Source organism: Vombatus ursinus, unplaced genomic scaffold (genome assembly GCF_900497805.2).
Source record: "Vombatus ursinus unplaced genomic scaffold, bare-nosed wombat genome assembly UNPS02007284.1, whole genome shotgun sequence".
Lineage (NCBI taxonomy): Eukaryota > Metazoa > Chordata > Mammalia > Diprotodontia > Vombatidae > Vombatus > Vombatus ursinus.
Window position 1 is genome coordinate 6513687 of NW_020947062.1, and position 27004 is coordinate 6540690.

General features: G+C 42.4%; 1 protein-coding gene across 2 annotated transcripts in view; it reads right to left on the reverse strand.

The window, feature by feature from the left end:
- Positions 1-3261: 3261 nt before the first annotated feature.
- The window catches only part of DEGS2 (delta 4-desaturase, sphingolipid 2), a 64150-nt gene continuing 40407 nt past the window's right edge, over positions 3262-27004 (reverse strand). The window contains exons 2-3 of one of the 2 annotated variants that reach the window (XM_027849339.1): positions 25928-26670; positions 3262-5901 (exon numbers count right to left, since the gene is read on the reverse strand). In XM_027849339.1, coding sequence (XP_027705140.1) covers positions 5755-5901; positions 25928-26670 — 890 coding nt within the window. In that variant the 3' untranslated portion in view covers positions 3262-5754. The remainder of the gene's footprint in view (positions 5902-25927; positions 26671-27004) is intronic. The other variant, XR_003568009.1, reaches the window with a different exon arrangement.

A 27004-nucleotide genomic window follows, 5' to 3' on the forward strand; every position in this document is an offset into this window, starting at 1 on the left:
CTCAGACACTTTGCTGTTGTTGTTCATTTGTATCTGTGGTGTCTGAGTCTTTATGACCCCATTTGGGTTTTCTTGGCAAAGACATTAGAGTAGTTTGCCATTTTCCTTCTCTAGCTCATTTTACACATGATGAAACTCAGGCAAATAGGGTGAAGTGACTTGCCCAGGGTCTCACAGCTAGTAAGTGTCTGAGGCAGGGTTTGAACTCAGGTCTTCCTGACTTCAAGCCTGGCATTCTATCCACTGTACCATCTAGCTGCCCTTAAGATCACTTTGACAACTGAGTGGGGAATGGCATAGAGTGGGGAAGAGATTTGAGATGGGGAGATCAACCAGCAAGCTATTATAATAGTCCAGGCATGAAGTGATGAGGGGCTGCACCATGGTGGGAGCAGTAACAGAGGAAAAGAGACACAGACCCAAGATATTGTGAAGGTAGGATTGACAGAACTTGGCAACACACTGGATGCTGGGGAGGAGAGAGAGTGATGGAGCATCTAGGTTTCAAGCCTAGGTGACTAGGAGGATGATGGTATCCTCAACAATCATAGGGAAGTTGGGAAGAGGAGGGCTTAGAGGGAAAAAGGAGATAAGTTTGGGACATGTTGAGTTGAAGATGTCTGTGGGACATCCAGGTTGAGATATCTAATAGGCTGTTGGAGATGTGAGACTGGACATCAGTTAGGGCTGGTTAAATCAAACTGATCATATTATCATTATTATCATTGAATCCATGACAGTTGATGAGATCACCAAGCAAAACAGTATAGAGAGAAAAGAGAAGAGGGCACAGGACAGAGCCTCAAAGGACACCCATGGTTACTCGCTGAGGCCTGGAGGATAGCCCAGCCAAATGGACCAAGAAGGAACAATCAGGTTGGAGGAAAACCAGGACAGAGTGATGCCTCAAAAACCTGGAGAGAAGAGAGTTATCAAGAAGAGAAAATCAACTGTGTCAAAAGGTTGCAGAGAGGTCAAAAAGGATGAGGACTGGGAAAAGGCCATTAGAAAATAGGATGTAAGTCCCCAATTGATAAATGGTCAAAGAATATGAACAGGCAATTTTCAGATGAAGAAATTAAAACCATCTCTAGTCATATGAAAAAATGCACTACGGGGCAGGTAGGTAGCACAATGGATAGAGCACTGGCCCTGGATTCAGCAGGACCTGAGTTCAAATCCGGCCTCAGACACATACCACTTATTAGCTGTGTGACCCTGGGCAAGTCACTTAACCCCATTGCCTAGCCAAAAAAAAAAAAAAAAAGAAAAGAAAAATGCTCTAAATCATTATTGATTAGAGAAATGCAAATCAAAACAGCTCTGAGATACCACATCACACCTACCAGATTGGCTAACATGACAAAACAGGAAAATGATAAATGTTGGAGAAGATGTGGGAAAATTGGAACACTAATGCAATTGGTGGACTTGTGAACTGATCCAACCGTTTCAGAGAGCAATTTGGAACTATGTCCAAAGGGCTATAAAAATGTGCATACCTTTTGACCCAGCAATAGCACTTCTAGGGCTGTAACCCAAAGATATCATACAAATGGAAAAAGGATAGAAAAGGGGGGGGCAGCAAGGTGGCGTAATGGATAGAGCACTGGCCCTGGAGTTAGAAGGACCTGAGTTCAAATTCGGCCTCAGACACTTGACACTTACTAGCTGTGTGACCCTGGGCAAGTTATTTAATCCATTGCCTAGCAAAAAATGACAAAACAAAAAAAAATGGGAAAGGGACCCACATGTACAAAAATATTTATAGCAGCTCTTTCTGTGGTGGCAAAGAATTAAAAATTGAGGGGAGGCCCATCAATTGGGGAATGGCTGAACAAGTTGTGGTATGTGAATGTAATGGAATACTATTGTGCTATAAGAAATGATGAGCAAGCAGACTTCAGAAAAACCTGGATTAATGCTGAATGAAGTGAGCAGAACCAGGAGAACATCATACACAGTAACAGCCATGTTGTACAATGACTAACTGATAGAATTAGCTCTTCTCAGCAATGCAAGGATCTAAGACATCTCCAAGAGTCTCATGATGGAATATGCTATCCACATCCAGATAAAGAACTATAGAGTTTGAATACAGATGGAAGCATACTATTTGTTCTTTTTTCTTCTTCTGTTTTGTTTAGTTTCTTCTTTCTTGTGGTTCCTCCTATTGGTTCTAATTCTTCTTTACAATATGACTAATGTGAAAATATGTTTAATTGGAGTGTATACGTGGAGCCTATATCAGATTGCATGCTGTTTTGGGGAGGGAGGAAAGGGGAAAATATTTAAAACTCAAAAGCCTGTGGAATTGATTGCTGAAAACTAAAAATAAATTAATTAATTTTAAAAAATAGGACGCAAGATCTGGAAAAAAACCTTAGAATATGAAATGTTTGAACTGCAAGAGATCTTCAAATGAAAAAATGGAAGTTAAAGCTGCAAGGAGATTTAAATATACATCCCCTTCCTTATATAAGAGCACCCCTCTACACACATTTCAGTCAACGTTTAAACACCTCCAAGTGACAGAAATCACAGTCTCAAGATACAATCTATTCAATTGCTGGATGGCTCTAATTGTCTTTCTTACACTGGGCTGGAATATTGAACTGGACCTTCTATCCCCGACTTCAAGCAAAACAACTTTAATCCCCCTCCCACAGGACAACCAAGCCTTCAAATACTTAAAGACAGTGATGTTTGTACCTCTCCTCCACGTGATGTTTTCTCTCCTCCAAGCTCCCCAATTCCTTCACCTTGTCCTCACACAGGAGGTGATAACGTCTAAGGCGGTGAGGGAAGTCTGCAGCAGCTGCCTGAGGATTACTGAGTCTTCAGAGGAGTGGAGCCCAATTTGGATCCTCAGATAACTGCATGGAACCTTGTTCTTGAGTTCAATCAAAAGGAAGCAGAACGATCCAAATGCATGTTCCTGATTCTCCTGTCATGGGCTGACTGTCGGATCAATACCAGGTCATCCAGTTGCATTTGGTGGCAAAGGGGAGAAGTGTGGTTTCCTCCTTCTAGATTTTTATGGTCTTATTAGTAATAAATTCTTAAATAGAACCCTTCTTATATGTAGCCCCACCCCAGTCTGGAATGTAGGGTAGGAGGAGAACAAGGGGGAGTCTAGACCCAGAGAAGGACACAAGCACCATAACTGTTCAGCTTAGGTTGGAAACAAAGCCTCAAGGCCGTTCCCTCCCCATCCCACCCTCCTTATAAGCATATCCCACAGACATGGAAAGCCCAAGATTGGATTTAATTATTCCATTTTATTTTAAGTTCAAATAACTTTCAGAAACACAAGAGTCTCAAACATTTATTGCATTTGTTTTTCACAGGACAGCTCTGGTCAAGGGCCTCATAGGCCAGACGAAGTATCCAGTGGAATGGCCCATGAGTCAATTTGTTGATATTTTCCCTATCTCTTCATGGCTGATGACCCTGAGAATGAACTCCAAAAAAGCACAAAGTGATATATAAACATAAAAGAGAACATTAGACTCACAAAATATCAAAACTGAAAAGGAGCTTGGACTCATGGAATGTAGGATGTTGGAGCTATAAGGAATTTATTAACGAGGTTAAGAGGTTCAAATTGACTCATTCACAATCACCCAGCATATTACTGGCAGATCTGAGAATCAAACCAAGGTCCCTTGCCTCTGAAGACAATGACCTTTTATGACTGGGGACATGTCACCAGGAAGATTGGAATGTGTCTATAAGAATACAAATTCTATCTCAAAAGCTATTTCTTTAGGTGCTGAGAAAAGGAGCAACTTAAGCCCCTCCCCTTCAGTGCTCAGGTGTTACAGCAGCATCCCTTGGGGAGCAAAGGGGAAAAGTTGGCTCAAAGGCGCAGGTTTACAGGTCTCTGAGCCTTGGGGTCCCATGCTCCCTATGCCATCACAGTGGCCACTCTACTGTTGGTGGTGTGGGAAGAGGACAATAAGGAGCTAAGACCTATTAGAGGTTTCAAGTCTCATAATGCTAGTGGAGGCCAACTTTCCTGCCCCCTTATCCCAGCAGACTCCAAGCTGACCAGAAGTCAGATCCACTCAAGAGCAATCCTTCACCGGCAATGGACCCTTCTAAGCAGCTGGTCTTCAAGTAAGGAGAAGTGCTTTCTTTTGTCTGGCAGCTATAAATCATAATAGGCTGTTTAGAAATCCTAGGCAATATTGGGAGAAAGAGATGAAGCTGGTCAATATCAGAGTTTAAAGACTTTAGTCATCATAGAAAGGGAATGCCTAAGGCAGCCCTGGAACTCTACAATTATAGAATATCAGTGCTGAAAGGGGCCTTAGAGATCATCCATTCTGATCACTTAATCTCATAGACGAGTAAGCTTGAGACCCAGAGAGGGGAAATTACTTGTTCAAGGTCGCAGAAAGTTCTAGTGGCAGGGCAGGAATCTCGACTCCTGCCTCTGAACCCAACTCTTTCCACATCACCTTTCACCGGACTTAAAATGATCCTTCCCAATGTTCCTTCACAGAGAAACTGACTTGTCAGGGGGCTCAATTTGCAGGGGTTAGGGTGCAAAGAAGCCTTTATCCCAAGAAGTGGGCTGATGTCTATGACTACCCAGCTACCCAGGAATGACCTAGGTGGAGCCACATCCACCAGCCCTAGGGGCCACAAGTTAGGGGTAAGGGAGTGGTATGATATAAGAAGGCACAAGGCACCCTGACTCAAATACGTCTCTCCCTCTTCCACTGAGTGCCTGTTACATTGCCATTATAACTTCATTACTTGGAGTCTTTAAAAAAAAATGCCCCTATTCAAATGATGACACTCCCAGGAAGCAATGTGATAAAATAGAAAAAGTTGGCAAGGGATTTGGGGTATTCTAGTACCAAATCTGCCAGCACAGTGAGTTTATTGCAGGAATTCTCTGTGCCTCAGTTTCTTCACTGAAAAAGTGAGACCTAGATTATCTCTAAGCCCTGCTCCCCATCCCCTCCCCCTCCAGGGGCTCTGATATCCTGTACTGGATGAATCTAAGGTCCCTTCCCGCACTAGTCTTCTGCCCTAGAGATCAGCTGTGGCACGTGCTCAGAAACAAGAAACCAAAAGGCACTGGGGGGATGAAAATGCTGAAGAACCAGTTCTTCTGCATGGACCCAAATTTTGCATGATGCAGAAAAATATGAATAACCCAAGAACAGTATAAGGACCACCCTTGGGGTCCTTTAGTAAGGAGCCCCAGACCACCCCTAAGCAAAGTTAATGTTCTATCCCTCCTCCTCCCTGCCACCTTCAGGATCTTGGATCACAGAATTTAGAACTGGAAAGAACCTTCAATATCATCTGCCTACTCCAACACTCCCAGACCAACTCTGGTCCAGAACACAGTAAAAGTAGGAAAGCCAGGTCTCAAACCCAGATCTCCTGACTCAAAACTAAAGTTCTTTTGCCCTTACATCAGTGCAAAGGGGAAAATCATGTTTTTCCTGCTCTCCTGTTTCTCAGGACTGAAGCAAAAAGTTCAGCAGGTCATAGGATCTGGGCCCTTGCTCAGATCATAATGGGAGCTTCCTGGAAGCAGAACGGACGTAGGTGGGGTTTGTTGTTTCTGCTCTGTTTTAACAAGGACACATTCCAATATTTTGGCCATTTCAGATAACCAACTCATGTTCTATAGTTCATATTGAGGACTTCTGGGCCAACCATTTTTTCAAGCAATTTAGGTCCCCGAACCTGGCCCAAGTTGGCCTTATCAGTTGAATGGAAGGTAGATTAGAAGCTTTTCAAGGCCTCCTTGTAGACCCTCTTTGTCCTTGAGGCAGGCCCCATAGTGTCTTTGAAGACAAAATCCCAGAGAACCTGGATCCAGGAATGGTGCTGGGGGAGGTTGTCATAATACTCAGGGGCAATTTTCCGAACCTGGAAAGAGAGAGAGTTGGTCAGAACCACAGAATGCTAGAGATGAAAAGAGTTTAGGTAGGGGTGGGGAACCTCTAGTGTGGCCACATGTGGTCCTCAAGTGCAGCCCTTTGACTGAATCCATAGGTTCCTTGCCCCTAGTTTAGAGACTAGAGGATTTAGAGCTAAAAAGGACTTTACTGATGGTCATCATTTTAGAGATGAGACCCAAGGTCACATACAGCCAGTAGCAAAGTGAGACCTCAGCACAGCTGTCCTGACTTCTTGTATCATTTCTGCTATCTCCCCCAGCTGACTTCTGAGGGAGGCTCACAATCTACACTGGCAACCAGCCAGTTTCCCAGAAGGAGCCTTAGTTTGATCATCTATAAAATGGGGGAATGTTGAAAGGAAAAATGTTTAAAATATTAAAGCACTCTAGAAATGTCAAGTGCTATTATTATTATTAATATTATTACTATTATTATTATTATTATTATTATTGTACATTAAACCTTAATACACACATATATCATACATAAAGGGAGAATTGGAGTGAATCATACCTCCCTATGTCCAGCCCTCTCATACCTATGAGGAAATAATAGAATCTAGACACAACCCCCTCATTTTACCTGTCCAAGGTAACACGACAAGATGGTAACCAAGCTGGGGCTAGAACCTAGGTTCCTTAATTGCTAGTCCAAAGCCCTTCCAAAGCAAAGACTGCAAAAACTGCGCATGGAGCTACCAGTCTGTATTCCCCTCTAGAGCAGTCTTCTCTTTTAGTGTAGAAAACATAAGACTTTGGGAGTATGATGGGATGGAAGGGTGGTTGGAACTTGGGAGAGGTCTTAAGTATTTCAGGGTCTAGCCCAGCAGTGGAGAAACTGCAGCCTCGAGGCCACTTCACAGAACAGTTTGGATTCAGTCAAAGGGCCACACTTGAGGACCTAGAGGACCACCTAGCTAGCCTATGAACTAAGGATTAGATTTGTCCTGCGTGGGCCCAGAAAGCAAAACAATGAACAGTGAGTAGGAGCTGCAAAAAGGATTAATGTAACAGACAGAGGTAGCCTCAAAGTAGAATGGCCTGCCTTGGGACACAGCAGGTTCCCTCATCGCTAGAAGTCGTGGATGCTGGGCAAGGTAGGAGAATTCTTATTCAGTCATAGGTTGATCTCCGAGGTCTATCTCAACTCTGAAATCCTAATTCCTTATGTACTTTACCCCAACCTACCTACTCTGATGACACCTTGTTCTCAAGGCAAAATGACTAGTCTGCAACATTTTATCCACCAGTGGAAATGATCCACTTGTATGTCCTGTAGGGGCCATGTGGTAGAGCAGAATTAGCACCCACCTTGTAGTCAGAGTACTTGGGTTTAAATTCCACCTGATGATGTCCACCTATGTTACCTAGGACAAGTCCTTAGTCTCCCTGGGCCTCGGTTTTCCTATATGTCACATAAAGGGGTTGGACCAGATGTCCTCTGACATCCCTTCCAGTTTTAGCTCTATGAGCCTATGAGCCCTCACCCAAGGGAGGTTAACCTCTGAGTAAGAAGAGTTTGGCACATTCATCCTTCCTTTTCTGTGGCTTCTAGAATTGGAGAACTGTAGCCACTGCCTATACCATCAGTGACAGAGTGGTCTCCAAGGGGCCTGAGATGTCCAAGTGACCCCTGACTCACTGGCCCAAGCCTGACTTGGAAGTTCAAAGAACCTTGAAGTACATAACATTTAGAGCATTCTGTGGCGTCATATAGTGATAAGAATGCTGGATTTGAGGGCAGCGAGGTGGTGCAGTGGATAGAGTACCAGGCCTGGAGTCAGGAGGACCTGAGTTCAAATCCGGCCTCAGACCAAACACTTGACACTTAATAGCTGTGTGACCCTGGGCAAGACACTTAACCCCAATTGCCTAAAAATAAAAAAATTTTAAATAAAAAAAAAAGAAAATGGATTTGGACAGTCTGCATTTGAATCAGCTCTGCTATTTAGGAGAGCTTAAGCAAGTCCCTTCTCTCAAGGCTCTGTTTTTTCCTCTGTCACATACCATAGCAGCAATAATTCACACCATATAGCACTTTAAGATTTACAAAGCAACTTTCCTTACAACACTACTTTAAAGTGTGATAGTATTTGTTGCTGTTCAGTTGTTTCAGTCATGTCCAACTCTTTGTGACCCCATTTGGGGTTTACATGGAAAAGACACTGGACTGATTTACCATTTCCTTCTCCCGCTCATTTTATAGATGAAGAAACTGAGGGAAACAGGGTTAAGTGACTTGCCTAGGGTCACACAGCTACTAAGTATCTGAAGTCATATTTGAACTCAGGTCTTCCTGACTCCAGGCCTGGTACTGTATCCACTGTACCACCTAGCTATCCAATGATGGTATTATTATCCCCATTTTAAGGTGGAGATATTGAAGCCCCAAGAAGTATAATGACTTGCCCTATGCAAATAGTTGCATAGCTAACATCAGAATTCAAACTTAAGTCTCCTTATCTCCAAATCCAGTATCTTTTCTACTTCATAATGTCAATAAGGACTTTGGACTAAGTAATTCCTGAGGTCTTCCTAAGAAAGCAAGTGATAACAGTGAAAAAAACACTGAACCCTAGTCACAGGACTAGGGTTCAACAACAATAAGTCACATCAAAAGTCATATCAATGCAATGATCAATCTTTTTTTTTTTTTTGGCTAGGCAATGGGGTTAAGTGACTTGCCCAGGGTCACACAGCTAGTAAGTGTTATGTGTCTGAGGCTGTATTTGAACTTAGGTCCTCCTGAATCCAGGGCTGGTGCTCCATCTATTGCGCCACCTAGCTGCCCCTGCAATGACCAATCTTGATTCCAAACCAGTCTCTTCCATTGAGAGAGGAGCATGATATGGATATGGAATGCTACAATGTGTTTTGTGCCACTTATTGGGAAGTGACAATGTTATGTGTGTGTGTGTGTGTGTGTATGCTTTTTAAGCTTTGGATTTTGGTGCCTGGACCTGACATTGACTAGCTGTGTGATCTTGGGTCTCCACTTCCTTACCAATAAAAAGAAAGAGTTTTAAAATAACTTGCATGATCTCCCTCTCTGAGGTTGCTATAAGGAAAGTACTTTGTATACTGTAAAATACTATACATGAGAGTGCTACTTCCTACCTATGTGACCTTAGGCAAGTCATTTTACATCTAGGTGCCTCAAATTCCTCATCTGTAAAATGAAATGACATTTGAGGTGCCTTTTCAGCTCAGAATCCAGAATGGTAACTAAATTCCCTTTAACCAAGGATAATCACTCTTCCAGATTTAAGGCCCTCCCAATCCTACCTTTCCAAGAGGATTCCAAAGGAGCCACCTTTCACCTCGGGCTTCGCCCACACTCCCCAACACCCTACTCTGGCCTCAAGGGAAACTGGGAATGCAGTTTGGGAATCAAGAATAGAATCTAGGGAGTTCACTTGCTTGCTTCTGGATATCTTGCCACTGGATCCAGATGACTCCAGAGGAGAAAATGAGGCTGGTAACTTTGCACAGCCCTCCCTCACTTAAATCCAATTCACTTGCAAGTCATGGCATCACCCTCCTGATTCCAGAACTAAGGACAAACAACAACAATAACAACAATCTTGCTGCTCCAGTCTTTTCTGTGGTTTCAGTAGGTATTGGTGTTCCTGGCTTGATCTGCCTCAATGCCAAAACCAAAGCAAGCCCCTGGGGCCATTACTACTTCCTTAGGGAAACGAATTTTATTGGACAACTGAAATAACTCAGCTAGAAGGAAATTTAAAACAGAATTTCATAACAAGCAGAAGAAGACTTAAAAGCTCCCAAAGAACTACACTGTGGTCATCTTTGGTGTGACTCTTCCCCTCCCCTCCATCTTAGCACCTAGCCTAGGGCTAGGCACAGAACAATAAATATTTCACAGATAAGGAGAATCTATGGGCTGGAAACAAAACAACAAATTTTATAAGTTCAACTTCCTCATTTTGCAGATGAGGAAGCTGAGGTCCGAGGAGGGCCAATGTGACTTTCCCAAGGCATTAGGCAAAAGCTCTCTCATATGCCTGTAGATGAGACAGGGAGATTGGGGCTGGATAACACCCCAGCATCAGAGATACTCAGATGCTGAGAGTTGAAAGGAATCCTAGAGGTTTCCGGTTAATTAATGAGAAAAGCTGATGCTTGTAGTCCCTGATTTGGCAGGACCCTCTCCCCCCCTTCATAATGTCCTTGACAAGCAGTCAGATTACTAATGCCATAATTAGGAATTCTGGCCATTTGAGAAAATTCAGATAAAAGGAGAAGGAATGAGACGGGGAGCTGTGTCTAAGGTCTGACCATTCCTGTGTGTGACTGAGGACAGTGGTCACTAAAGTTGAGAAGGATGAGGAACTGGGAGAACATGGTATTCAAGGGGACAGGGTTTGGGGTAAAGAAAACTATGAGCCAGGCACTAAGGTACTAAGTAAGAGGAAGAATGACCAAGAGTTCCATAGGTGAAAACCATAAAAATCTGCATTCAGGATACAGTGAATTAACAAGGGGGAAAAGGTAGTTGTTGCTGTTTGTCCTTCTTTCTCAAGAGAACCAACGACATCACTGGGTGATAGCTTGATTAGTGAGTGAACTGAATTTAAGTGAGGCAGAACTGCCCAAAATCCTCAACCTCACTCCCGCCTCCATCATGGAAGTCTAGTGACAAGACGATGGCCTGAAATGCAATGGGTGACCTTGGCCTTTCGAAATTAAGGTCTTTCCCAGGTCTCTGTTGAGTGATGGAGGATGAAGAGTGGCCACAAGATTCATGCCAATTCCTCTTCCTTGCCCTATGTGTCAGGAATTAAGAAAAGGAAGGCAGTCTTAAGGAGTGAGCATGGGAATGAAACATCAATGAGAGGAAGAGACCTAAGCTGAAGATGAGTTTAATAACCAAAAGGGAGGGTCCCACAGAGCACAGTGAAAAATGAAAGCAAAGGAGCATGGCCTGAGGATGGCCAGGGTTTCATTTATTCATGAGAGGAGCTGACACTAGCAGGTCCCCACTAATCTGTTCTAAAGGATTAGGGTTCACCTCCTTGTTCCTGAAAGTTATGCCTCCCTTAACGCTGCCCCAGATGACGTTAAGGATTTTTGTCTGCCAAATCACACTGCTGACTCATATTGAGCTTGCAGTCCCTTAAAACCTACAAATCTTTTTCAGATAAACAATTATCCCATCAAGCCTCCCCATCTTGTACTTTTGACATTTTTTTTTAAATCCAACTGCAAGATTTTATATTAATTCCTTGTTAATTTGATCTCATTACATTCAGCTCCATGCTCTATCTACCTAGTCTCTGAAGATCTTGGATCCTGATTCTGTCATCCATTGTGTTAGCTATCCATCCCATGCTGGTGTCTGTTACCTGCAAATTTGACAAGCATGCCATTTCTGTCTTTATCCAAGTGTAGGTATGTGCTAGCTTGTAAAATGTGATGCCTACAAGTGAACTCCAATGCTCCAGATGTGATCTGACCAGGGCAGAGGACATCTGGACTAACATCTTTGTCAATCTGAACTCTAGATTTGTACCAGCCCAACGTAAGATTACATTGGTTTTCTGGCTGCCACATTGTACTGTTGATTCAGATTGAATTTAGGGGCCACTAAAGTACTCATCTTCTTCATATGAGCTATTATCCCACCATGTTTGCAGTTAGGTGAAATTGGAACTGGTAGGATGAGCACTAATAGCTCAGTGTCAACCTGGAGAGAAGTCTCTAGAAAGCACCATTACTCTAAAATAGATAGTCAAGATTTTTATCAGTGACCTAGATAAAGGCATAGATGGCCCAAAGCTAAAAGGGGTAGCTAATGTATTAAATGGCAGAGCTGTGACCCAAAAAAATTTCAACAAGTTAAAACAACGGACTTAAAAGATTAAATTTTATGTGGGGAAAAAAGTGGCACCCTACTTTGAAGATAAAAAAAAATCAATAGTGTATTGGAAGTGTTCTAGGAGATGCTAGATGATATCTTTTTATGTATATCACAGAGGGAGTGGGAGTAGGGGGTGGAGTAAATGATTTTTAAGGGACCTCGAAATACAAAGATTCTAGGAGTACAAGATGAAAGAGACAGGTAAATTTAGAACTGGTAGAATTAAGGCTAATGACTCAATGTCAACTTGAAGAGAAACCTCTAGAAACCACCACAGTACTGTGACCTCTGGGAATTTCCCACCCAAGTAATCAATTTCTAATTGTTCATCACTATCTTCAAAACTCCACCTCAGCCTCATCTCAGGAGAAAGGGAAGCAAAAGACCTGGGCACTCCACAGCCTTGATGATAAAACCAGTATTCCCAGCACCCTAGTCTGCATACAGGCTGGTAAATGAGGGCACTGAAATCAGCTAAACTGGGGAAAATGGCACATAAGTCACCTGACCATTCTTTTTTGGTCTCCTTTGCTGGATCCTCTCCCAGACCATGACCTCCACTCATATGTGTCCTAGGCCCTCTTCTCTTCTCCCTCTGTATTTCTTTACTTGGTGATCACATCAGTTCCCATGGACTTAATTACCATCTTTATGCTGATGATTCTTAAATCCACCTATCCTGCCCCAAATTCTCTGCTGACCTCCAGTCTCACATCTCCAACTGCCTTTCAGATATCTTAAAACTAGATATGTCCAAAATGGAACTTCTTATCTTTCCGCCTAAAACCTCCTCCTCTCCTGTTCTGTTGTTCAGTCATTTCAGTTGTGAATGATTCTCCATGACCCCATTTGGGGTATTCTTGGCAAACATACTAGAGTGGCTTGTCATTTCCTTCTCCAGCTCATTTACAGATGATGAAACTGAGGCAAATAGGGTTAAGGGACTTGCCTAGGAACACACAGCTAGTAAATGTCTGAGGCTAGATTTGAGCTCAGGAAGATGAATTTTTCCTAACTCCAGGCCCTGCACTCTGTCCACTGTGCCACCTCCTACCTTCTCCATTACTGTAGAGGGCAACACCATCCTCCCAGTCCCTCAGGCTTGATTTCAATGCTGATCTCATTATGCTCGGACTTGTCACACATGAGCCAAACTTCACAATTATTAGGGAAAAATTCAAACCCAACAAATCAAAACCATGTGGTCTTTGTAATCAGCTCAGCATGAAGTCAAGGACTACCAGGGTTTACCAAGGGAAAAACAGGGAGAGTATGATCAGTTTGAAGAAAGTCTTCCTGCTTCAAAAGGAGAATTAATCCACATTCTGCTAAATTTGCTTCATGAGTATTTAGAAAGAGAATTAATATGGCAGCCTGCCATTTACTTTTGATATTGAGAGGAGCATCCATGCCTGGGTTTTCATGTGTTTCTTTGTGGGAAATGGCTTCCTTCCACATTTGCCATCTTTGGAGAGCAGGGAAAGAGCAACTAACCGTTTAGTTAATATATACAAAAATGTGGTACATAAAACAGGGAGTTACCTTACAGGCAAATCTAGGAAGCATCCAGGATTCCTCACTATCTCTCACACCCCCTTATACCTTTGCAACATCTCTTGAACCTACATACCCCCCACCCCTGACACTGCCATCACTCTAGTGTAAGCCCTCATCACCTCACATCTTGATTACTGTAGGTCTGCCTGCCTCAATTCTCTCCCCATTCCACTGCATCTACCATTCGGCCACTAAAGTGACTTTCTTAAAGTGTAGATCTGAGCATGTCACCCCTACCCCTACTCAATAAACTCCAGTGGCTCCCTATTGCCCCCCGAATAAAATACAAAATGTTCTGTTTGGCAATCAAAGCACTTCATAACCTAGCCCCCTCCTACCTTTACAGTCTTCTTTTACCTTATTCCCTGACTTTGAGTTATTCTACAAACAACACCCTCCATCTCTCAGCTCCAGGCCTTTTTTTTTGGCTGTCCCCTATGCCTGGGACTCTCTCTCTCCTCATCCTCATCTCTGTCACCTGGCCTCCCTGGCTTCCTTTAAGTCCCAACTAAAATCCACCTTCTACAGGAAGCCTTTCTCAACCCCTCTGAATTCCAGTGCCTTCACTCTGTTAATTATTTCCTAGTTATACTGTATATAGCTTGCTTTGCATATAATGTTTGCATGTGGTCACCCTATTAGATTGTAAGCTCCTTAAGGACAGGGAATGTCTTTCGCCTCTTTTTTTTAATTTATTTATCCCCATGCTTAGCACAGTGCCTGGCACATGGGAGGTGTTAATAAGTGTTTATTAATTGATTGATTGAACACCAGCTCTGGACTTTGTCAAGTGGCAGCCTTTGAGGGTCCCAGAGCACTCTTTGGGGAGCCAAGTTCCCCCTTTTCAAGGGAGGATAAAATGAGGGGAAAAAAAGATTTTAAGTCATTCCTTCTCTTAGGGACAAGAAGACAGCTGAGAAAAGCCAACTCCTTATAGTTCTAATGACAGGAATCAACTTAATTTGATCTAATTTGTTTTCTCTAGAAGGGGTTCTCAACAAGCATGGTGTGCCAGGATATACGCACGTTACACCTGCAATCTCACTCATATGCCTCAGTCTCTTAACTCCAGCATTGACCCTAATTCTTCTCAGGAGCAAAAACAGGTCAAGAGCAAGGCTGTAGAGACCCACTGGTCTCGAGACTTACAGCTGACTCTGCCAAAGACTTCTCTTTAGAGCCCAGACCTAAGAGACAGGAGAGTTGGTTCTGCTTCTGGCTAAGCTATTAATTTCCTGTATGACCTTAAGCAAGCTTCTTCCTTTTTTCTGGCCCACAATTTCTTCATCTATAAAATGGGGCTAGCAATCATTACCCTGTCATGCGTCCTTCACAGGGCTGCTGTGAAGATGAAATGAGATAAGACCTAGAAAGGCGTAAATCGGAAGTGTAAATTATGCTTACAATTACCATCATTTTATTTTGTCTAATTATACCCTTGTTGTGAGCTGCTGGGGGCATGGGGGTGGTGAGGTGCTCTCCATTTTGGAATACTAGTCCTATTTTTCTGAATTTTAATTGGCCACCAAACAAGAATGAGAAGTATCCTAGACCCTTAAAAGAAATTTCTGCTCTGGGAGATAAGGAGAGAAGAAAGGTATACGCCAGAGACCTCAGTAGTGCCAGAGCTTGGATTTCTTCCCAGTACTCTGTTTCTTCAAGTGCAGATGTTTACAAGAGAAGGCTTTGTACGCTTGCCCAGCTAAAACAGTCAAAAGAACTTTTCTAGCAATCTCCCCCCACCCCGATCCAACTTAAAACACAGCCCTGTAAACAAACAAAAGGCCCAGTGTCTCCAACTGAGCAAGTCAGAAAGGAAACCTTCAAATTCAGCTCAGTTTTGGTGGGGTTTGAAGTTGAGCTCCATAGGCTAGCAGTACCTTAGTATATAAGACATCCCATCAATCTGGGACAGTTATGGGGGGGTGGTAGGAAGAGGAAGAGAGGGAGAAATATCAAAGAGAAGTTCTACTGTTAAAATTAGCAACCTCTTCCTCCCTAGTCATGCTAGTCTGAGATTCAAACAGTACAGAGGGATGAGTATCATTACCCATCTCCCACTTGCTTTAAGAGTCTCAGAACCATAGAACATGGAATGTCAGAACTGGAAGGTACCCAACCCACAGTGTAAGGTATTTCTTTTCTGCCCATGGATTTTCTCTTCCTCTAAGACAGGAAGGGAGCTACAAATTCCATGAGCTTCTTTGGCTTCTTCTAAGAGAGGAAGAAAACTGCAAGAGTTTCCTTGGCCCATACTCTGGCCCCTGAAGTGTCCAGAAGCAGGCTAGGTCAGTGGAAAAAAAATGCTGGGTTCAAGGCATAGCTCTGCCACTTAGAATAATGCTTCAGGACCTTGGCATTTGTTAGCAGATTTGGAGAAGTAGCCTCCTAAAGACCATGTTAGGACTTTTCCAAAGATCCCATTGTTTTCTCTTCTTGAGAATCAGGGAAGTCCCCATTTGGTTGGCTGCAAGGCTATTTACTATAAAGCTTAGCATGAAAACACTGAACGAACTTCCAGTTCTGGAACCCAACTTTACTCAAGGTTAAGCTACTAGTCAAAGAATCAAGGTTCATAGAAACTCTGCAAGGTCAGCCTATGATTTCCAAACTAAAACTTGGTAGAACACAATCTACTAGAGTTCTCTTCCTCACCCCCAGCCTCAAGTAAACTAGCCTGCTTGTAGATGAAACATCTAATTCCTAATAATAATCTTTTGCACAGCTATTCAACTTATCTATATTGAGAAGAGAGGGACAGCAAGGTGGCACAGTGGATAGAGTGCCGGGCCTGGATTCAGGAGGACCTGAGTTCAAATCTGGCCTCAGACACTTACTAGCCGTGGGACCCTGGGCAAGTCACTTAACCCCATTTGCCTCAATTCTTCATCTGTGAAATGAGTTAAAGAAGGAAATGGCAAACCACTGCAGTATCTCTCCCAAGAAATCCCCAAATGGGGTCATGAAGAGTCAGACATGAATGAGTGACCAAACAACAACAATGTTGAAAAGAAGCAAATGTTTGTAAAGACCAGCTAAAATGAAGATACTAGGACAAAGAACATTTTTATATGTATCACCAAAGGTGGGATGACAATATACATTCCACAATTTGAAAAATACAGAGAGATACATATACATATATTGTATACGTATACATTTATGTATATATGCATATGTATTTATATTCTGCAGTTCAAAATATACTTATTTACTGAAGAGTCTATATACTTATTTGTATAAAGCTTATTATTATATTATTATTATTATTTGTATAAAGCTTATTTGTCAGTATCCATTTTGGGCAGACATTATAAATAGACAATAATTTGGGCCCAAAATTGAACAAGGAAGAAGGGAATAGGACAGATTGCCTTTGGAAAATCAAAATTTTTTTAATGGTTGCAAACTTCTCCTTGAACAAAGGCCCATCCATGTTAACTTCAATACTGTACTGCCACTGATGAATGGTTACAAATAATAGAACACTAAATCACTGGAAATTTAAAAATGAAGATTACCCAGAGGGCAACGAAGAAATGCATCCCAAGCTGTGAACAAGCTATTTGTTATTGTTGTTTAGTCGTTTTTCAGTAGTGTCCAACTCTTAGTGACCCTATTTGGGGTTTTCTTGGCAAAGATACGGGAGTGGTTTCCTTCACCAGACCATTTCACAGATGGGGGAACTGAGGCAATCAGAGGTTAAGTGACTTGCCCAGGACCACACAGCTAGTAAGCATCTGAGGCCAGATTTGAACTCAGAAACTCCTGAATCCAGAGCTAGTATGCTATTACAAATACAGAATTATGAAGGACAGTCAGAATACAAGCTATCCTCCAAGAGCAGAAGCATGAAAGCACAGTAGGAGAAACATAAATTCTAGAGTCAGAGGACCTAGGATGAAATCACACCTATGAGATGACCTATATTACCTTGGCAACATTATTTAAATCTCTCGGTGCCTTAGTTGGGCAGTGAGGTGGTGCAGTGCATAGAGTGCCCACCTTGGAGTCAGGATAACTCACCTACCTGAGTTCAAATCTAGTCTCAAATATCTCCGAGCTGTGCGGCCCTGGGCAAGTCACTTAACCCTGTTTGCCTCAGTTTCCTCATCTGTAAAATGAGCTAGAGAAAGAAATGGCAAACCACTCCAGTGTCTTTGCCAAGAAAACCCCAAATGGAGTCACAGAGTCAGACGCAACTGAACAACATGTGCCTTAGTTTCCTCATCTGTAAAATGAGATTAACCAGATAGCCTCTGAGGATGCTTCAGTTCTAAAGCCTATTCTTCAGAAAATGTATGAGTGGAAAAAGAAACTGGAACAACCACCTGTCGATAATGGGGCATAATTAACCAATGTGAGAGCCCAATGTTTCATTGTTGTTGTTCTTCAGTTGTGTTCAACTCTACATGACTATAATTAACAGGCCAGGTTCCATGTGTCCATAGTTGGCATGGGGCAGGGCAGGATTCCAAGGAACCCACAACCAATCCAACCTCAAGCTAACCCAAAAGCATGGGACTCAAACAAAGAGAAATTGGGATGGGAAGGGGGGAAGAAGGGAGACACAGAAAGAGATGACCTCTGACGGTAACGATCTTCCCATCACTGTAAGTGTTTAAGTGGAAGTTGGATGACCACGCATGAGTGATGTTATAGAGGAGTTCAGTTATTGGTTGAATTAGAAACTACTGAGATCCCTTCCAACTCTCAGGACCTGTAATTCTATCAAGGATGGACAGAGGATTCACAGAGAAAGATGGCAGGTTTAGAGCTGGGATAACAGATAAAGAAACTGAGTCCCAGAAAGACTAATACCCAGAAAGGTAATAAGTGGCAGAGTCGGCATGGGCAATCAGAGGATTTGGAGCTAGAAGGAACCTTAGGTATTATCTACTCCAATCCCTTCATTCTACAGAGGAGCAAACTGAGGCCCAGAAGAAAGAAGTGGCTCTACGTAAATAGAAGAGGCAGGATAGGAACACTGGGCTCTAAATTCAATGTTCTTGTTACTACTCCGAGGACTATAGCAACCTTTAAATTAAACACAGTTAGGCACCTACGTGGCAAAGTGGATAGAGTGCCAAGACCAGAGTCAGGAAAACCTGAGTTCAAATCCAGCCTCAGACACTTCCTAGCTGTGTGACCCTGGGCAAGTCACTTAAACCTGTTTGCCTTAGTTTCCTCATCTGTAAAATGAGCTGGAGAAGGAAATGGCAAACCACCCCAGTAACTTTGCCAAGAAAACCCCACATGGGGTCATGAAGAGTCGGATACACCTGGTACAACTGTATCACTGAAGAGTCAGATACAACAACCACAAACAATAACCATTTCATTCCTCACTTAAAAGGTCCATTCTCTGAGCGGTGGAATTAGCTGGATTAAGCAACGAAGAATTTTAAAACTAAGGCACAAGCAACATGTGCTATTCGTCATATTCCCTCTGGTTTGGGGCATTCCTCTGTCAGCTAGAAGTCTCTTGATCCGATTGTGTCCTTGTAAGGACTGTTGGTTTGAACTCTCAGGCTCTGGGTGATCATCTACATTCTTTCATCAGCTTAGATGGATTTAACCATCATTCTCTATGCATATCTCTCTCTGTGTATAAATATATAGGGATATGTAGATTTTATAGATATATGTGTGTGTGTCTCCCTTCTCCCTCAGAATCCCTCTCTCTTCTTTTAAGACAGAGCTCAAGCACCATCCTCTGCATGAAGCCTTCCTCAATCCCCCCAACTTTCCTTCTAAACTACATTTAAGTTGTTTGTATATATTTGTATTTATTTATTTAATATTTAAGCTGTACACATTTATAATTGTGCTTGTCTCCTCACTGGAATACAAGCTCCCTGCAAGTAGGTATGGTGTCATTCATCATATCTGTATCCCCAGTGCCTAACACAAACTTCTTGTTCAGCCACATGCTGTCCATGGGGTTTTCTTGGCGAAGATATTTGAGTGGTTTGCCATTTCCTTCTCCAGTGGATTAAGGCAAACACAGGTTAAGTGACTTGCTCAGAGTCACACTGCTAATGTCTGCGGCTGGATTTGAACTCAAGTCTTTCTGACTCCAGGCCCAGCATAATATCCACTGAACCAGTTAGCTGCCCCTGCAGCACATAGGAGCACTTAATAAATACTTTTTGATGGACTGAGGTGAGTTCAGCTCAGATTGAGTCCTGCTTGTGGATCTAATTACCTCACTTGTCCCCAAATCTATATGTTAGGAAGTTTTTCCTTACATCAAATTGGGAGATTAATAATAATAAAAATAATAGTAAATAGCACTTCTATAGCACTTTAAGATTAGCAAAGCACCTTACATATTTTATCTTATTTAGTCCTTACAACACTCCTGTGAAGTAGGTGCTATTAATATCCCCAGTTTACAGATGAGGAAACTGAGGCTAAATGACTTGCTCAGAGTCACATAGCTGGTAAATGTTTGGGGTAAGATTTGAACTCTGGTCTTCCTGATTTCCTGACTCCAAGTCCAGCACTCTATCCACTGTACATAAAAATACATAAGGGGATCAGAAAAACGCAAAACAAAATGCCACTCAAGATCCCTGTGGGGAGGTTGGCTTGGGGATGATAGAGATAGTCAGTGAACGGTGGTGAGAGGAGAAATCAGTGGTGATTTTGTGGTATTTGCATTAGGTTTTAACACGACTGGTAGAAATTTAAGAGGTTAAAGAGGGGGAGGAGGGACAATCTGAGCATAGAAAACATTGTGAGCAAAGGTATAAATGCCAGCCAGGGTAGGGCATGGAGAACAGTCCAGTTTGGCTAGAATATTGTTTATGTGGGAAAGCGGACTCAGCATTGCCAACGTAGCCATAACTTTCCAATGTTAGTAAAAAACAAAAGTGGCAACTTAAAATTAAAACATGCCAACATGGCACAGTGGATACAGTGCAGGACTTGAGTCAGAAAGACACATCTTCCTGAACTTTCTAGTTGTGTGACTCTGGGTAAGTCACTTAACCCTGTTTGCCTCAGTTTCCTCATCTGTAAAAAGAGTTGGAGAAAGAAATGGCAAGCCAGTCCAGTATCTTTGTCAAGAAAACCCCAAATGGGGTTACAAAGACAACACAGAAACGAATCAACGCAAGGTTTTGATAAACTTACATATTAATGAAATACTTCTAAACACATCTGTGAAGTATATAGATTCTCAGATGTTTGGTGCATAAATGTGTTTAGTTGTGTGTATGTGTGTATGTGTGTGTGTGCTATTTTTTTTCCCCTATGAATGTCTGGAATGTTGTAATCCCCAAAGGGAGTTATCTTTGTTGTATGGGCACAATCAGTGACTTGTACATCCAGCAGCAATATTTTAGCAAGTTTTATCTGCCAGCAATATTTTCAGTTCATAAGTATTCAAAAGTCATGTGCAAGAATGGATTTAAATTTGCTGAATATAAAGATTGAACTTCAAGTCTCTGTAGGGCTTGTAATTGCTTATTGAATTAGTTTTGATGTCAGCACTGCATGTGCTGTGCATACTCTGATTTTAAGATAAAAAGTTGAACTTTGGAGTCTCCTTTTCTCTGTTACCCTTCCTTACAGCCCAATATTAGGTGAAATAAATATAGATTGCTTTGTAAAAAATCCCTGATCTTACTTTTACCTCATCAATGGGAGAATTTTAAGTTTTTATCCTAACATTCAATACAGATAAGTTGTTTCATAGAAACAGACTAACAGCTTTTGAGTGGCTCAAGTCAATAGCCATTTAAATAACAGTAAGGTTGGACTAGGGTTGAAAATTCCACATTTGCCATCAACTAGCTGTGTGATTTTGTACATGGTTTATGATCTCTCCTTATGTAAAGCGAGTGAGAGGTACTGGATAATATTTTAAGATTCTATCCAACTTTTAGGGACAGAAAACTGAGACACGGTGATAAAGGGGCATGGGTATATGGGTATACAAGGGGTAAAAACTCAGGTTCAATCCTGTTGAACTATGCCAACATAGCTGGGGGAGTTATATCTACAGTATATACTCCAGTTTGTTAGCTTTTTTTAAGAGCCCAATTCAACTCTATTCTAGAAATAAGTTATTAAGTACCTATTCTATGTACCTTGTAAAGATAAGGCCGAAAAAGGGGGGTGGCATGGAGCCAAGGCCATGGCAGAGGGTGAAGAATGATGAACTTTTCTCCTGACTTATTCAGTCACTGGCTCACAGTATTCCCTTACACTAACAATGCACTACATACCTCCCATAGGACCCCCTCACAGGCGACAGGTGCCAAAGCTGGCCAACAGGTTTCAGATCCCTCAGGAGAGTAACCCTGCCCAGGTTTAATGAGTAACTCACTTGTCCTCAAAAGAAGCAGGGTGAGGCCTAGTATGCTGTAGGGGGGGAGGGGGGGACAGGGAGTACAACTGGAAAGGCAAAAGGGTACTGAATACAAAAGGCAGCTTTCAGAAAATATACCTATGGGAAGCACCCAAGGTTTGGGGCAAAGTTCTTACGTGCATCATGGAAAAAGCAAAGAGTGAGAAGAGAATCCAGGAGAAATTTGCCAAAATGCTGCTCCTAGATCCAAATTTGTTGCCTCCAGGTCCAAATCAACCGACAAGATTCAGAAAAGACAAGCACAAAAAGAAGTCCTGGTCTGTGAGCCAGGAGACCCGGGTTCCAGTCCCGCTTGCTTATATGACCTCAAGCAAATCATTTCTCCACTCTGAACCTCTGTCTCTTCATCATTAAAACAAAGAAAATCCATGGAGGAGTAGAAAGAGAGAACTATTAGGGCCTGCTTCCAGTCTAGGCCCTTCAGCCGTCAGTGAGGAAAGTAACCCCTGTGTGGAAAAGGGGGACCACCAACTTCACCACCACCACCAACCAGCACTGGACAACTGCCATTTATAGGCAAGTAATCCCAAGAGCTCCAGGAGTGGAAGCACCCCATCCCAAATCACTGGCCCTGCTTCCTCCCCCTGCCCCCCCAACCTTAGCCATCATCCAGGGATACAAAACAGCTACTGAAAACCCAGAAAAGAAAGTTCTTACCACCAAAGTCCTTGGCAAGGTCAAATGGTTCAGCATCAGAAAATGATACGATTTTATCAGTAGAAATGGCATTAAAGAAGCATTATCATGCCCTTTGGGGATTGCAACATTCCAGACATTCATAGGGGAAAAAAAATAACACACACACACACACACACACACACACACACACACATACACACAACTAAACATTCATGGGGCCTTTCCATCTGACTTGCAGCAGAAACCTCCACTATAGCTTTTCTCTTCCTGGTGTTCAGGGACTGTTGTCCTTTTCTATTTGTATGCCCCAGCACTTAGCACAGTGCCCGGGCATTCAGCCAGCACTTAATAAATGTTTTTTTCATTCATTCATTCATTCATTGTTGGTGAGATTTTCATGAAGTTTTTTAAATTTAAAAAAAAAAAAAGACATAGAAATTTTAAAAATTACTTTGACGCTTAAGGAGCCATGACTTCTATCAAAGTGCTTAGTAGACGATCTTATTGAGTTGCTGTGGCTAAAAAAAATTCATCCCCAGGTAGTCAACCTTCTGGTGATGAGCCTCTCTGACTGAAAATGAAAAATAATCGACGAGCTAGTTAATAAGTAAAACTCAGCCATTACAACATCTGCCTCTTCAAATCTATTAATCATAGCATGGATGGGTCAGTGAGGTGGCACAGTGGATAGAACACTGGCCCTAGAGTCCAGGGGACCTTGAGTTCAAACCCAGCCTCAGACACTTACTAGCTGTGTGACCTTGAACAAGTCACTTAACCTCCCCACCAAAAAATCATAGCATAGGTGACCCTGAGCTTTCATCAGAATCTTATAGAAAGAACACCAGCTTTGGAATTGGAGAAAAGTGAGTTTAAATTCTGCCTCCACTCCATCCTAGGGCAAGTCACTCAATCTCTCAGCTTCCTCATCTGTAAAACCAAGGGGTTGAACTGGATGACCGACTGCCAAAGTTCCTTCCAGCTCTCAATCTAATGCCAGTGTTAGCCCAAGGACTGAAAGGAAGAAAACCAGATGCCTGCCACAGAAAGTATTAGACTCTCTAGTGTCTGTCTCCATATGACCACACCCCCCCCCCCCCCCACTTCTCCACAGCCACCACCCTGATTCAGGTCCTCTGTACCTTTATCGCGTTACCAGACTATTACAATAGCTTCCTACTTGGTCTCCCCACCTTTGGCACTGCGCCTCCCATCCCCAACCCACACCACTGCTCCTATCTATTCTTGACACTGCCAAAATAATATTTCTAAGACATAGATCTGATCGTATCATTCCTGCGGCTCACAAACCTGCAGGGGTTCCCTACTGCTTGTAAGATAAGATATAAATTCTTCAGTCTGGGATGTGAGGCTTTCCGTATATCAGCTTCTTTTAACTCTTTTAGCCTTTATTTCAGTGGGCTTTCATTCACAAACCCTAGAGGTGAATAGAGCACTAGGCCTGAAAGTCAGGGAGACCTAAGTTCAAATCTGGCCTCAGATGCTGTGTGGTCCTAGGCGAGTCAGTTAATCTCTATCTGTCTCAGTTTCATTCCCTGAAGACTGGGATCATAATAGCACCTCCCTCACAGAGTTGTTGTGAGGATCAAACAAGGTATTTGTAAAGTATTCAGTAAACACATTTGATGTTGTTGTTGTTTGGTCATTTCAGTTGTGTCTGACTCTTTGTGACCCCATTTGGGGTTTTCTTGGCAAAGATATTTGCCATTTCCTTCTTATGCAGATGAGGAAACTGAGGCAAACAGGGTTAAATGACTTGCCCAGGGTCACATAACTAAGAAATATATGAGGCTGGATTTGAACTCAGATCTTCCTAATTCCAGGCCCAGCACACTATCCACTGTGCCACCTAGCTGGGAGCAAGCACATAGTACACGCTTAATAAATGTTTGTCATTCCCCATCCCACCATGAGCCCTGTTCTGCAGGCAAAGTAGACTATTAGCTGCGTCTCCTTAACAGACCATTCTCTTGTCTCTATCTATTCACACAGTCAGCTTCCAGTGTCCTCCCCTCATCTCCCTTGAGATCTTTCTCTTCCTTTAAGGCCTCAAAATGCTTTCTTTTCTTGATTCTCCTAACCTAAATGCTCTCTTCTTCCTTGAATTTTCCTATTCCTATGGTACTTTGCCAATCTCTCTACTCCGGTTCTATCACATTCTACTTTGCATTACAGACGGCAGATTTAGATCTGAAAGAGACCTTATCAGTAGATTACCTAGTCTCGTGGCCTCATTGTACAGATAGAGAAATGGAGGACTAGAGAGTTTCAGTGACTTGCCAAGATAAAGCAGCTAGGATCCAAAACTAGGTTTTCCAATGCCAAGTCCAGCAATATGACTTATTTGTATAGATGTCATATCCTCGTACTTGGTTACAATAGGGAACACATCTTGAGAAGCAGTATGATGTCATGAAAATGGCAGAACAGGCAATGTTGCCTCGAGCAAAGATTTCAGACTCTCCCTCCAGGGCAGAGAGAACCAGATGAAAATATAATTGGGAAATGTTTAACAAAATAAATAAAAATACAATATAATATTAGTAATGTTCACTTCTGATTTTCAAAGTCAATATGGGGTAGTAGGAATCCATTTCTATTTGAATTGGACACCACTGGCCTAATGGATATGGCTTGGAATTAGAAAGACCTGGATTTGAATCCTACCTCAAATACTAGCAGTACGACCCTGGGCAAATCATTTAATCATTCTGAGACTCATCTGTAAAATAAGGAGGCTGGACTAGATGACCACTAAAATCTCTTACAACTCTAAATATAACATCCTTTGATCCTAAGTCAGGAGACCTTGGTTCTAGTATTGACTCCAAGGCACACTAGCTGTATGACCATGGACAAGTCACTTAACATTTCTGAGCCTCAATTTCCACATCTGTAGAATGAAGAAAATAACCATCTACCTCACTAGGACATTATAAAGAAAGTGCCTTATAAATCTTAAAGTGCTATTTTAATGTTATTATTACTAGCCTTTAAGAAAAAAAAAAACAAATTGGGGGCAGCTAGGTGGCACAGTGGATAGAGCACTGGCCCTGGAGTCATGAGGAGCCAAGTTCAAATCTAGCCTCAGACCAGACACTTGACACGTACTAGTTGTATGACCCTGGGCAAGTCACTTAACTCCAATTGCCTCACCAAAAAAAAAAAAAAAAAAAGAAAGAAATCTGGACCTATAATTTTATCAGTATGGGGAATTCTTGGTGTGGAAGCTCCTTTCTCTGACAAGATCAGCAGTTCATCTATAACAGATAGTCTTAGAATTGCTATCATGATGCTTCGTTACATATATACATGTATAATTATATGCTATAATGATCTTAAGTATTAACACAATTATTACAAATAATACTAGAGCTACAGTTGTAATTATATATAGGCCCTATCACAGTGGCTGACATATAGTATGTCTAATAAATTTTTGTTGAAGTGAGCTAAGTTAGCCCCCTACCCATACTCAGAGTGACTGAGAAAGTCTCCGTAAAGATGCCCCACCTACCATGGGCAGCTTGAAGCCTGAGATACTGGGAAAGTCATGGTGTTCCATGTGGTAGCCCACATTAAAGGTCATCCAGTTGAGAGGCCCATAGTAGGAATAGGTCTCATAGCCCTTCAAGAACAGATAGTGCTCAGCAATGAAGTGACCAGAGAAGGGGTGTATTCCTGTACAAAGGAAAGTGCCTGCGATAAAGTATACAATTGGCTTCAGCCCCCATAGCATATAGATCACAAGGTCGACTGCAAGCTGGGTCAGCGCATTGTAGATCTCCATCTGTGTAATAGCCATGGGGTTTACAAAGAGTGGACGCAGGGCGTAAAATAGTGGTTGCAAGAAGAGCCAGAGGAGCTTCCTCACTGGCGTGCAGAAGAACCAACACTCAAAGTCTGTGGGGATGTCCACATCTAGTTTGTCACCACCCAGGTAGCGATGGTGATCAATATGATACTTCTTGAAGGAAGCGGAGTATGGCAAACCAATGGGGAGGTTGGCGAAGACTGCAAACCAGCGGTTCCGCTGAATAAATTTGTTGCCAAAGGCCACGTTATGAGAGATGTCATGGATGGCCAGAGTCAAGGAGTGGTTCACACAGCCCCCAAAGGCATAGGCCCAGAAGAAGACCCATCGCCAAGACAAGTCTTTGACCAGGTAACAAGCGAAGAACTGGGTCAGCACCAAGCAGGACACAATCCATTTCAAGTGTGGATCTGGGCCCATTAGTGATTTGATGGCTGGATACTTAGCTAAAGGGGAAGACAGAAACATTTTCAAAGCAAGAAGAATCAATTCATTTCACCTTGTGGATAGTGGGGTTTTGGAGTGAGCACCCAACACAGTACAAACTTAATATTATTCATTTGGATATAATTTGGGTATAATATACTCATTTGGCATGTAGCACAAGAGAACATTAGAACTGGAAGGGATCTGCGAATGACAAAACCATTCATTCAAATATTTGAGTGTCTACTGAAGCGGTTCTCCAACTTCACACTTCCCTTCATACTTTGTGATACGGCCACATCGGCCACCTTGCTACACCTCACAGATGACATTCTATCCCTTCATTCCAGGCCT